Raw genomic sequence first — 14448 nt, 5'->3', positions numbered from 1 at the left:
GTATGAACAATTCAAAAAAGACCCAGAGGATATATTATTCTTGTTTTTCTTTTTTCACTTTTACATTAATCTTGAAATTGCATATGGCTCAATAATTGTTGCTGGTAAAACATCAGTTTCGAATGTCCATTGAAGGTAATTCTCAATTATTTCCAAAACTCACTAAAAAGTATTTCCTTTTCAACCCTTGAGCTGTATTCATCACGGACGTATTTGCCTTTCTTGTCCATTCGAGGGAAGAAGCCATCTTCCGTGACGAGTTCAGGTGCTGCACGAAAGTGAGCAGTAAATTTTTGGTTTCACTCGTGTATATTTGACGATATATCAATATAAAAGAGCGGGAAACTTAAAATAAGATTGAAGTTAAAATGTTTTCGATTCATTAGAGTATCTGATATTACCAACAGTGAAAATTTTACTTTGAAATATTAAAATTGCTATATGGTCATCAAAAATCATTATTTAAGGTCGAGGTAGGTTTACACATAGAATTTTTCTAGTCCCCCTGGACTATCCACCACATCCAAATAGAAACTTCCCTCTTCAATTCCCAATACGACTTATCTCCTTTCATTCTACATTTAAATCCTATTCTCTTCCTTCTTTTCCTTTCCTTACCTAACATTCTTCCTTTTTAACATGGATTTTAACATCCCCTCCCCGCTAAGTATTCACTCCATCCATACCTTCTGTATCCTCCATATCTCATCCAGAACCTACCTCTCCTCACCCACCATGTCCAACACATTGTCTTTACTCTTCCCCTCCGTCTATTTCACCCTGTCCATTTTTCTCCGCACCCACATCTCGAGCGCCTCCAGTCTCCTCTCGTCTTCCTTCCTCAGCGTCCGCACCGTTATGTGGTACACTTCAGATCAGACTCTTTACTAACCTTTCAAGGGCGTGCCCAGGATCAAAACTAGGGGGGGGGGGCAAGCCATGGTTGTGATAAGTTGCAAGTTGTATATAAGATTTAAGCATGGAAAAGGTGAATGAAATCAACATTTTAAGGAAACTGTAACAGCTCTTTATTAATTTTTAAAGCTATTTGCTTGAAAAAATATTATTTTTCTTAAAGGCATTTGCGATTTTTGCTTCTAGGGGGGGGGGGGGCAGCTGCCCCCTCCACCCCCTCGCTGGCTACGCCCATGTAACCTATCCTTTATACTCTTACATATGTATCCTTTTTTCTGCCCTTTCTTATTCATGAATTTCTCCTTTGCTAACTCAATGCACTTCCCTTATGCACTGCTGTATCCGTTTTCCTCCAATGTGATTCCCATATGTTTCAAATGATCCACCTGCTCAAGTGTATTTCCCACCTTCTTTTATTATGAGCCACACATGCCTAGGTCGCAATGATTTACAAAACAGCACAATTTTGGTATTTTTGCCCTCAATAATCCTCACTCCATTTTCCTCGCGCCTCTTCCATAACGCATCCTGTAGAGATTGCAGGCCTCATTCAGGCTTCCAGGCCAGCTTGCTAACCGGCTTATCAATGCCTGATCATCGGTTAACCTATCTGACTTAAACATCAGATCGTAAATTATCCCTATTATTTAAAAATGATTCGATTGCGCGTGTCTTTTGCGCCTTTATTGCGAAGCCTGGATCACGGCAGACCGCACTCGGAGTCATAATAATGTGAGTGCATACGGATGTCGTTAGTGGTGAAGGTGTAATCATTTTCGCCTTTTATATTCTCCACTGTTTCTGATGATGGCGCTGCAATCGCAGTTGGGGCAATTCCAACTTGGTGAGCCTCCAACTTTCGCCGCGGCTCGAGAGACTCTCGTCGAGCGCAGTCCCCAAGCATCCCCCTCTTGTGACCCCCCCCCCACCCCCGACCACCCCCTCCCGCCTTACCCCCCTTCACCCCTTTTTAAAAATTCTTTAGCCTCAGGAGGGGAGTGGGGTCAGATGGGGCGGAGTCAGACGCGGACGAGATAACCCCTCCTCTCCTCACATATTGCCGCTTAGAGGGAGACGGGGTGCAGATGCTACCTCATGTTGCACATAATATTTACTAGGCATCCACAGCATGTCTCCATTCTTCTGCACATCTTCAATGTTTGCTACATGTCTCATTTACTCAGTCATTAAACCCGAAGTTTGGATAGGTGAGGGTAGTGCTCACCTTGCACTTGTTTTAGGCATGTTAGTTTTACATATTCAAGGAAGATGGCGGCCTGTTCTTTATCCATAATCTCCTCGGACTTCAATTATTTCAGGGGGTTGGGCAAAGACAAATTATCTATTATGTGCGTATGAAATCTTAAAAATTATACATGTTTAAGACTTCATGCAAAGAGATATTTTTTGTACACATAGATAATTTTTCAGGCAACTGAGGTGATAAAACCTCCACGATTTTCTGTCTGAAGGAAATTATTTATTCGTTTGCGCTGAATGTCTTTGGTTAACGGTAATTTGACGGTACACTACTCCTAGGAAGTGAAAGTAACCAATTCTCATATTTAAACTCAGTATACGATTCGCGAAATTGTTGATGAAGCCCAATCGTTCTAATTCTTCACCCTACCTACACTCGTACGTGAAATAGTATTCTGAAATGTCGGCCTAGATGAGTCAGACTTTCACTGTATTTCCCTTGGAATTTAATGGAAAAACTCAACGTTTAAAGGCATACGGTGAAGACACAATTTCTTAGTGCTTCAAGCTGAATGCTGGGTCGGATAAGTGGAGATTTGTGGTAATGGACACGAAAATAATGTGTGCTATTTGTGGTTGTGTAGGCAAATTTCGGATAGCCAGAGTTTTGGATACGTCGCATTGCCATGGTATTAGTTTTGTGATGTCCAAAGGCTTCACCTGGATTTTTTAATTAAATTAATAGCCACCATACGCTACCAAGTTCCATTTTACGTAGGATCTTGGAAATCCGTGAATATTTTCAGTGAATCCTCCTCAAGTGGTTACATTTCCATAACATTTAAAAATGAAGCTTGCTACGTTGATGTGCATAAAAATTTGGTAGATAGCTTCGATGACATGGAAATAGATATCCATAATTTTAGGGAAAATTCCATAGAGTGGTTTTTGATTTCCATAGAGTTTGCCGCGTTGACGTGCATAAAAATGTGGTAGATAAATTCGATGACTTGGGAATAGAAACGGTATCTCTAAAAATGCAACAAAATAGGATTCTGGTAGATTTATCCCGCATCTTCATCATCCGCATTTCACGATCGTCATCAGCCTCATCTCCTGATTTCTTCCGGCCGCGTTCCCATTCCACTGCTGCATTCATATCGCTGCGGATCGCCTCGTGTTCCGGAAGAAACGGATGTGATACTGCTCCCTTCCCACCATTATCATTTCATCCAATCTTGAGAGGAGCGATCCTTTCGCACGCGTGTTGACGGAATCACATCCAATCCTTATAGACGACCAGATAATCTCTAGGGATGCGATAAAAATAATGATTTTAATCACTGTTGTTCTGCCGAAACATATTACGATATTAGTAACTATGTTCTAATATTTTCGATATTAAAGTTTAACGTGAGCTAAAATGGTCGGCTACCGATTTTAATTTATTTCATTGGAATTGTTTAGAACTAGTGTGAAATAGCTGTTTGATCTTCAGCAATTTTACATTAGACTTTAACTTGGGAAAATTATGTCGAAAAACCAGACTCAACCTCATCATATACAAATTATTTCCGGGCCAATCATAATCTTAGTTAATTATACTTCGCATAGCACGGAGGTGATTGGTAGCAACCTTAATGCGTTTCTATTTTATTGGTTCAACATTTTTTTGTTTTGAAGAAAGAATTACTTAAAGAGCCTGTATACAACTCGGAAGTAATTGCTTTGCATGGTTCGTACATAGCGTATTAAATAGATATTAAAATAATGAAATAATTTAATAGACCTGGTATTTTCAGGGTAGAACTTTTTTCCAGTTAACGAAAGATTATGCATTCTTTGGTTTTTCAAATATGGCGAGGAGATGACATAATTTCCATTGGTTTCTTTGGCTATTTTCAGCAAAAATTCATTTATTAGTTGAACAATCATTGTATTTTGCATTGTTATTGCAAAAAATGCCTTCATTTATTTTTTTTACTGTTATACATTCTTGAATTTTCCTGCAATTGTTATTTATCAGCTTTATTCTCGTGACCTCTCATAGTCCAACATTTAAATCCCTATGCTTCTTTAGGGAATATACGATGCTGAAAAAAGAATGAAAGGCAATATATATTCTGTAGGGAACGAAATTGTCTGAAGGTTCATTGGCGTGGATGGAAATTGAATGAAAAATTGAGAAAAAAATATAATGTTTTATTAGCATAGGTGAATATTTTTACAATATACCTTGAGTGTAAGATGCTTAAATAATCCTATTTATAAATTTCTGAGCGAATTTTTCCTATTACCATTGATGTAACTTTATTTTCAATTAAATTTAAATTCATACGGCGTTAGTTTTGAAAACAGGAAGGTTGTGAACAAACTGGATTCTCACAAATTATCTCAATTTCACATTTTTTGATTGAATAATAATAATAATAATAATAATAATTTTCACAGTTGCTAACAGGAATCACTCTTAAATATTTTTAGATTTTCCGGATGAATTGAATTCACAAATGATTCTCGGGCTCGCTCCGGGTGATGATTCGTATTGGTGCCGAAGCGACTTCTTAAAAAAATAAGGCTTTTTTTTACATCAGGACATGTTCTCCAAGCTCCGACAGGTTTCACACTGAACCAAAATAAGTTTTTAATTCCCATTTAATCGGGGCTTAGTAACGCTCCGATAGGTTATCGTGTCCCACTGGCCGTTGGAATGGTTTCCGGTCTTCCTTTGCATTTATAATGCATTTTAATACCGATTATCCAGGTGCCGCTCAGTTAAGGTATCCCTTTTCATTTTAATATGTTGGTTTTGACGCCCGGCGATGAGAGGACCTATAGTCGTCTTCGCACCGCGGCGTTCTTATTTACACCAACGATTCAAGCGCTCTTAAGAGCATCATCAATAATTTTGATCTAAGACTGTTCCATCACTGATGTCCTAGTGGGAAGACCGCATGATTCGGTGATACATACTCGAGAGACAACTAGGCAGTCATAGAAAAGTGAGAGCAGCGAATGACGACATTGGTTTGGTGAGAATACACTCCACAGAATACACGTTCGATTTGCGAGGTATTCGATGGGCAGATAGTGGTGCTTCAGTATGGGGAATGAGAAGCTGAGGGGGATGGAAAATGAGTGAAAGGGAAATGTATTCGTGCATGACTTCTACAAGGCATATATTCACTGAGCACATTGGGGTATACGATATTTTCGTGAGAATGGTGAATTTAGAATTCGATATATCTAAACCTTTTTACACCATTGTTTGTATTTTAAAAATTCTAATGGCACGCTAACGTCATCTTTGTTGCTGAAAATATTCTCTCTAAACTTCCGTGAGGTTTAAGGCCCGGCCAGGATCGCCGCTGAAGCACCACGCGAAGCTTGTTCCGGGGAGAAGGGTTGTCACCGCGAGGGAATCGCTTTCTCATTAGCCGACCGTCAACCCTTCCCCCTTACCCCCGCTCCCCCCCCCCAGTTACCCCCTTTTGGGAGCTCCTCAAATACAGTGTCTGCTTCCCCTCTCTCCGGCTCCGATCTCCGATGACAGCGCATCGCCGTGTTGCGCTCCCATGGAAACGAAAAAAAAAATACTCGTCGGCTATTTGAGGGAAAATCTTCGATGCTACCACCCCTCTCCTCTGCCACACGCTACTGGCTACACTTGAAAGGTAATTAACCTTGAATTTTAGCGCTTTTCTAAAGTATCAGCTGCGTGGTTGTGATCCCACGTAGTACCATATGTAAATCAAAAATACTATGGTCCGTAAGGAAATATACCCTACAGGTAAAGGGTTTAAAGGTAATATTTATTGTTGAGAAAATAAAATTGTCTGAAATTTCACTGCTGTAGATAAGTGTTGGATGAAATTTTCAAGAAGGAGAGTTGAACGCATGAATATTTCCGATGTCCAATCATCGTTGCAAACAGAAGACAGCGTCGCGACGGCCGTGGGTGATCAATATAGGGGCAGTGCTTACGAGAAATGTTCCCTAAAAGGTTTCCGTGCCTATGTGTATGTATGTGCTGGGAAGGAATATATTGCTTCTTAGTTATAAGAAAACAATGTACAGCGGACTCACATGAGATGGATTACACGACATTTTAAGTTACTGAACGATTAAAAATTACGCTATTGCAACAGTATAATTCAAGCATAAAAGTATGCGGGTTTACTTGCATCCGAACTCCTACTTTAGGGTCTTCAGCGGCGTTTTCCAGTTTCAAATCGTAGACTGAAGTTCACACTTCAATAATATTTCTTTTTATATACTATTTTCACAGCTAACTTCATTCTAAATTGACTATACTTAAGCTATACAAGCTAGCATGTAGAGTGGTAAAAAATATATACCAACCGCGCTGTAATTTTCAATGGGTTATCTCACGAACATCAACATAGTACGAACCCGGAACCTTGGGTTGGCAGGCGAGGACTTTGCCCCGCCGCCACCGACGCCGGCAACTGTGACTTCAGGTTTAATATTTGACGCTGATTACTGCGGATGTAGTTCAGTGGGATGGATATGTTTGTTAATTGAGGCATAATGTAATATTTCACCTGAAATGAATTATTTTCTATCGATAATCCATAATTTTTACGATTCAATGCATTGCCTTATGATCCTACATACAAGTGCGGATTTTAAAATTAAATTTTCACAATATATATACAATGAATTACACTATTTTTTATGAGTTAACGGTAGAGAAAAACAAGGAGAGTACATTATGATTTAGTATAAAGTTGGAATAAAATTGTTTTTTTTTACATGAAACGTCACTAAAGTTCATTTGACCACTGTCTACCCCAAAACACAAGATGTTAAAGCTTATACGGAATTGGATCGAATTCAGAAATACCTCATGCTAGTCTACACACACCTTGTCTATGAAATCCCCACTGGGAAAGTAAGAAGCCTTCGTCTGGCAAAGTAGATGAAGACGGATGTCAGTCAGTGCACAATTAATTCACCGGCGGCATCAGCAGGACAGATCGATGACCTGTTGGCGGGAGGGGAGGGAATGAGGTTGGAGGGGGGATCCATCGTGATGAGGGGTAGAGGTAGCACCATGTGGGAAGGGTGCTCGTTCGCATGCTTATTCGGGAGGGGGGATAAGAGAGGGCGCGGGAGGAAGACCTCCCCTGAAACGCAAAAAAAAGCATGTGATCCAAGGCTTACGAAAAAAAGTTTAGTTTGCCCATTAAAAGTTGAAGAAGGGCAGACAGCGGCAAGGAAGATTCCCAATCCTCTGAGAGGCATGGAATGAAAAGGCATGGAAAGTCTATCAAACATACAGTATAGAGTATATGCATCAACAATATGATGGGACACTAAAACAACCGCGGGAAATATTCATGGATAGGTCCAAATTTGCCAACAATCTCAACTGGACGATGTAACCTTTGAGACCTGTTAATACAAAAAATAAACCAAAAATTATCCGTAGCGTGAGTAATGAAGGCTATTCGGGTGCTCCACCGGGTTATCTCCTCCATGAGATGAGAATGGAGTGCGACTCGTACCATGAAACTTCGGCAGCCATGGAGGAGATTACCCCGTCGATCACCTTTGCAGCCTTCGCTACCAGAATACGCCGCGAGAACATCGGGTCTTTTTTCGCTTAGCGTGAGACAATGGAGGCGATCTCAGGAAAATTACAGCGCGAAGGCTAGTAAAATCAGTGCAAAAGGTAGCGTGAGGTTAGGTCGATATTACATTAACTTGAAAATTGGCATGAGAAATTGTAACGTGCAGTATCGTCACCATTTTATCATGCTCTTTTCGTCAGTTTTTTTTGTTAGCTGTGACCGTTAATCGTGGAAGAAGACGAATAGGAATAAGAAACGAAGAGGAGTAGATAAAGAATTGCTGATTGAACTCCGTAAAAAACATCGATGCGGCTAAGAAGCGGCTCAGCTTGAGTACGTCAGTTTGCTGTAATAGTTTCCCATAACAATGATAGATAGCGTTCAATGCAGGCTACTTCTCCTTCAGACGATCGGAAGCTTTGGTAATTGATGATAATTTGAAATAAATGATAATTTTTCCCTCAACACTTATTCATTTCATTGCAAATATTCAGTATAAATTGGCTTGTACGCGCATGGGAAAGTGCCAGATTATCACCGTCGGACTAGATGTTTACAATCGTATGAATTCACATTTTTCATCGCACATTTTTATCATTTCATATTTATTCGTTTTTCGCACATTTTGTTTCATCTAGACACAGTAATAATACTTTTCCTCGTCCCTTCAACATATAGCACGTTGAGTCACAAGAGGAAGGGTAAATTAATTAGGAACTAGTGAAATTTTGAGAGAGCCTGTCTACACAGCATCAAATGACGACAACTATGGCATATCTTAAAATCATCTTATAGGTTATAGGATAATCTTACTGCATGATAACCCAGAAAACCACGGATTCAGCACAGGAAAAGAGTCTGTTTACTTTTCGAAAAAGGGGCTTTTGAATGTAAGCATTAGCCAGAAAGCTGGCAACTTAGGAGTTTTCAACTGGTAGATACTTCATGTTAACGTAACTTGATATTACACAAGTACAAATATTTTAAATACCCATGGTGAAGCAAAATCATAGTAGAGGTAGTGGCCATTTGATATAAAGTTGGTGTTAGATTTTCTATTCTATTGTTAGGGACGATGAAAATTTGTCTTTTGTCGAGTTTTCAGCAAAATTAGGCAGCAGTGACTAAAAGATATTTTTTTAATGCATCTGCTGATAAAATTCAAATTGAGGAACTGAAGTAATTCAATTAACTATGGGTGAGTTAAACTATTTTATTGTATTTCTGGTTATTCTAATTCCGTGGCAGACGAATATTTCAAATTCATGAAATACACTATTTGTTGTTATTAGCTGTGAGTATGGAATTTTTTTCATTACCTTATGCGACTTTTTCCCTAAAATTGAGTACTATTGCTACGAGTGCTGCCCCTACGAACCTATGCGATTACCAACCATACACTGCTGGGATGCGTGTTGATAGCTGTGCAGGAGTCTTTCTTACGTCGCGTCGCGTCGGTCCTGTAGCTTACCTGAAACATCCAGAAGCTGAAAATAGTAATACGTATGTTGATATCTCTTGTTATAGATAATTACCTGGATAAATAGAGTAGCTATAATTTCATTCGTTAATATACCGATTCTAAATTGAGAGATTCTTGAAATGAATTGCTATGCATGCATTTGTTTGCCTAGCATTGCCAAAATTTATCACTAATTTTATTTTTTCATTTATTTTTTCACCGCTATAGCAGCATCATATTTGTGGAAATAAAAATTATTAAATTCATGGCTATCATAAAATTATGGCATCAGAAAGCCTGAATCATTTGTGTTGTTTGTCAGACCAACCTAATGCTATTTAATCCCCGTCTGATGTCTTGATACCCTTTGAATACAGTCGTACGTCCTTGAATAGGAAGAAGCTAATGAGAGAATAGTGTAGTAAGAGTGTGAGGGAAAATGCTTGATGTGAAGCATGGCGCTTTTGGGTGAGGAACGAAGCCTTTGCAGGCGTTGGACGAGAAGATGTTGCAGATGTTGGTGCGTGGAGGAGGATGGAGCAGTTAATACGGGCGGAGTGGGAGAAGAACGAGGAAGTGTCGAATCCCCCTGGAAACCTTCTCCCACATAAGTGTAAAAACTCAATCGACAATGGTGCCATCACATTGACTATGGCACTAACGCTAAACCCAAGGTCGTTGTGGAAGGGAAAATGTCGGCTTGGCAAATGTGGGGTGTGAAAATAAGGTTCATGGACAGAATGAAGAAAGCCACGCCTTATGGTGAACTGAATACGGAAATGTGATTGGGTAGAGGCCTGTGGTATTAGTGAACTGTATCTTGTAAATCCTCCCTAAACCTTTGTCTACCTTCCATAATAAAATGAATAAACGTCCGTCTTCGGTTCCCCATTTTCCATACCACACAATCGTCCCACAGTTCATCACCCAATCATCTTCCAGCCATTAATTTCTGCACCACATCATAGTCCTTTGTCTGAGCTTACGTCGTGTCTATATGTCCAATACAATTTTCCGGGACTTAATATGGGAAATATTGTCTTTTTTAACTGATAACTTTTTTATGAGCAATAGGAAGTTAGCCTAATGCCTCAACGCCCAACCTGGAGGACCAGGGTTTATTTCGCGAGTCTCCTTCCTGGTTTCTTTCTCCACAACTATAGAAACCCGTATTTTCTGTATATTTGGTCCGCGGCAGGTATTTTATTTCCCGCCTACCCTTTGCTTCCTTCCGAAGACCGGTGAGGGTATTCCACTATCCGCCTCCTTGAAAGTGAATTGGCGTTCTGTAGGGACCCTGTAAGGGTTACATGCTCCTCCGTGGAATTTTCATCCATACAGCTCACGGATCCCATATGCAAGCCGCGCATTCTTATGCTCGGCATGGCGAATGCGAATCTCTTCAAGATGACGGTTGGCCTAATGGTGTGCCGTAATTTCTTGATTGCAGTAGAGTTGGACGACGTGCCAGAGGACCAGCCGGATCTGCTGCTCATGAGTCCGGATCGTAACCACAACGACCCTTCCTCCAAGAACAACCACCACCAGCAGGTGTCGGAGGGCGAGGAGGAGGAAGAGGAGGGGGGCGAGGGGGCGGGGCGGGGAGGCGGCGGGCCGCCCCGGGCGAACGGGACGCTGCCCCGCCCCAGGGCGGACGACGAAGAGGCCAAGATCAGGGAATACCTGCGGAGGAGCGACACGGCCGTCATCTTCCCGGAACCACCGCCAGCGGAGACATCTGTCGGTGAACAAGGTGAGATTAATTTAAATCAATCTTTAAATAAGAGTATTATTAATTTCAACTTATGTTATCACTTTATTGCTTGGACTGTGCGTGTCGATAGTGATACTTTATCAATCTATAGAGAAATCTGTGGATCATTCTTTCTCATAGGTTGTTCTTCCATTTTTTAATCTGATTTCGCTAGTGGTAGTGCCCTAATGACGGTGTGGGATACTTTCATCCTTTCCCTTTCTCTTCTATCCATGACTCGGAGCCGTCGTCGGGCTCCTTGATCGCGGCAACGCCTCCTGGAGTTTTCCCTCCCTTCTTATCCTTCTTGAGGTCAGGTCGCAAAAGACTTACAAGCACGGCTTCAAGAATGTATCCACACGGGAACGGCTTATGTCACGGTCCAGTTGTGATTCGATATCACCTGATTTAAAAACGTTTTCGCTGGAAAATTTTATTCTATTTTTTTTATGGCCCAAATTTAATAAGCCGCGATTTTCGGATGTATTTTGCACATACGACGTCCAATTCGCTTAAAATGGTAGGAAGTTATGCATGGACTATAATTTGGTGCTTTTATTGCAGCCTAACTCATTTTACTGGTTCACCGTGTTTCTACCTGTATACTCAATTTTGGTTGCTGTTCTTTGTTACTTTTCACTTTGGATATCGATATTTTTCTGGCTAGCGAGGGAGCCAAAAAAAATGTAAGAGGAAAAAGAGAGATTCTCGTAGTTGTACACCTAGTAAGCCAGGTAATAGCCAGCGTGTTATGGCGGGATATCCTCGTCGTTGCTTCCGATGTCTGCGTTAATGGTATGGCCAACTTTTTTAACAGTGAAATGTGAATATATATCAACTTACAATGCAAAGTTTACATGCATATTAGAAGCTGCATGATCTCTTACAAAGTCCTGTCATATTTATAATTAAATATGAATGTGATTTTCAGTTTAATGTTACCTTTTTCATGGCTGAAATTTTCAGCTATGGTTATTAAATGCGCAACGAAACGTTTTTGTATTCTTGCGGGTAGTTTAGATCGAGACAACACAAAGATGTCCGTTTTGTTTCCGACGGAGAGATGTACCGAGCACCTTCTACATGGCCACAGAGTCCAAAAAAAGGACAAAGAATATCTTCTTTGGCGGTCCACTGAGTTCGCATAGAGAAAGACTCCATCACTATCAGGTTGAAGGGGAAAGATGATGAACCGAGCTGCTGGTTTTCAACTCAGTCGCACGTGGAAATTAATCGTATGGCACATGAGGAGGGAGCGGAAAAAATCCACCAATCGAATGGCACCTCCTCCGCCAACATGACCAATGTAACATCACCGAAAGTTTGTCGAGACACTCATTCCCTGAGGAAGATAGCGGAGTAAGCTATCTAAACGTCGGCATGGAATCCATAGTGTTTCAACCAACCGAGAAAACCTGAATTCTTTCATATAGGTAAACTTCATGTTTTAGTTTCGCTACGGGTCATAGCGAAGCATTTTCGTTTCATTTTGATAGCCACCTCCACCTCTAGCTATTTCTCCTCCTCCCCGTAGGATAGTTTGGGGTGCTTTTGCATGCGAGGCCGTGTCTTGGAATGGACGCCGCTCCTCTGCTATGCGGCTAATGGCCGCCGTCGGTGGGCCGCGCCGCGCCTTCTCCTCTGTGTATGTGTAGGGCGGAATGGAAACTTGGAAGAGATAGGGAGAAGGAATTCTTGCGTGCCCACTCAAGAAAGCGCTCTCCTTCGGAGATATCGCATTCCGCGCGCACCAAGGAAGGGGGGGGGGCTCTCGACGGACTACCTCCTCACCCCCTCCTCAACACTCTCTTCATTCCTGGGGGGGCGTATATTCGGACTTTGGGGGGGGGGGGCTGTGGACCCCCCATTCCCGCAACCTTTGTCCGGCATAGCCCCGAGGTCCTGCCGAGAGTTGCTCCCGCTCATTGTTTGATACAGTTTCGGGAAGAATAAGGAAACCTTGGGGGGGGGGGGTGGAAGGGGGGTCTCGCTCCAGCGGGAGAGTCCGAGCGACTGAGGTGGCTGGGGGAGGGGAGAGGGGTCTGCACCCCCTGGGCCCCTCTCCACCTCCCGGGGACCGACGGAATTGTTTGCATTGCACATCGTCTTGGGGGTCCGAGGGAGGATGGAAGGAATCCACGGGCAACCCTCCCAACTTGCCCGTCTCTCTCCCTCTCTTCCGCCGCTGATATCCATCGCTGCTCTCGGCCGCAGGGCAAACATTTTAACATGAGATCATGGAGTGGTTTTTACACTTGGAATAGGTATTACTCGCATCGTGGGACGCAAGAGTTCCACGAGGGATTCGAGACATTTGAGAGGGGGATGTTCTCCTCCCCCCCCCCCACCCCCTGTCCCACCCCTAACCACCCCTCTTCCTGCGCACCTCCGAGCTGCTCCAAAGACGACTCGCTCTGCCTCGCACGGCTAACGTCTTGCTGCCGAGCATAGAGTGTAGCATCTCTCCGCGATCTTCATGCTAAGGAAACGGTGGGCGGGGTATTTTTAGTGTCTAGTCTCCCTTCACACTAAACTTTAATTGTATTTACCACTATCGAATTTGAGGTTTCATCCCTCATAATTTCTTGCCATTTTCTTAAACCGGTTATCATTTCAAAAGGAAGTTAAGGATTAGTAGAGCAAATCGAGTACCGAATACTCTGAAGACTTTCTGTATTGTGTCCTTTTTCGTCTGCCTTCAAGTGTATTTCCATTCAAACGGGTGACAAAAATAGTGGAGGATATATACTGACAAAGAGAAGCACGGTACCCAAAAATTTATTTTCATAGGATCCTTTAATTTACAATTAATTGATTTTTCTGCATTTTTAGCCAAAGATTTTTTTTCTTCCTTGCCTGTTTCTTCTTTATGGCAATATTTTGAGATTAAAACAGGTGATATTATTTCTATTATTATTAGTTATTTTAAATTTAACCTTTTTCATTTGCCATTGAAGTCAAAATTTTTAGCCACTTCATTTTAACGTAGACACGAAATCTTTTACTTATATTACTCACTTAAGTCTCTTCTATGTCGTTGGGAGCTCTTCTTTAGCTGACCCTCCATTTAATGTTACTGAAATGAGGAAATAAATATTTTTGGGCGTTAATATTTAAGCACACTATGCATTTCAATCAAGGAAATTTTATCATCAACTTCAAGAATATTTAACTTTAGAAAACCTTAGCTTTTTCCTCCGTCATTGCTGGACGTTACACCAAGCCTGGGTACTCTACCATTATATTTAGTATTTGATTGCCATATTCTTAATACTCGCTAAAATCCAAGGCAATTCAGATTTCTATTATTATAACTGCAAATGAGATTTTTTACCTACCATAAAATGTATAACTTTGCCAAAGTATTTGCATGGACATTCTCAAACCAATATGGCTGAGTTATTTGCTGTTGAAAACATTAACTGCACTAACATTTTTCCGTGAGCCCACGCTGGACACCCCAATATCCCCTCGCCCACCTCCGGACAAATGAAAGGCCCTCTGGCGGCGTGGACACCTCA

At 41.5% G+C, this 14448-nt stretch overlaps 1 protein-coding gene across 1 annotated transcript in view; it reads left to right on the top strand.

Annotated features, from left to right (window-relative positions):
* LOC124156513 (zinc finger protein 1-like) overlaps positions 1-14448 on the top strand; it is a 591423-nt gene that overhangs the window by 441107 nt on the left and 135868 nt on the right. Inside the window, exon 2 of the mRNA XM_046531099.1 lies at positions 10625-10927. Coding sequence (XP_046387055.1) covers positions 10625-10927 — 303 coding nt within the window. The remainder of the gene's footprint in view (positions 1-10624; positions 10928-14448) is intronic.

Source organism: Ischnura elegans, chromosome 1 (assembly GCF_921293095.1).
Source record: "Ischnura elegans chromosome 1, ioIscEleg1.1, whole genome shotgun sequence".
NCBI classification, from domain to species: domain Eukaryota; kingdom Metazoa; phylum Arthropoda; class Insecta; order Odonata; family Coenagrionidae; genus Ischnura; species Ischnura elegans.
Note: the sequence above shows the minus strand (reverse complement) of the source record. Positions and strands in the feature narration are given on the sequence as shown.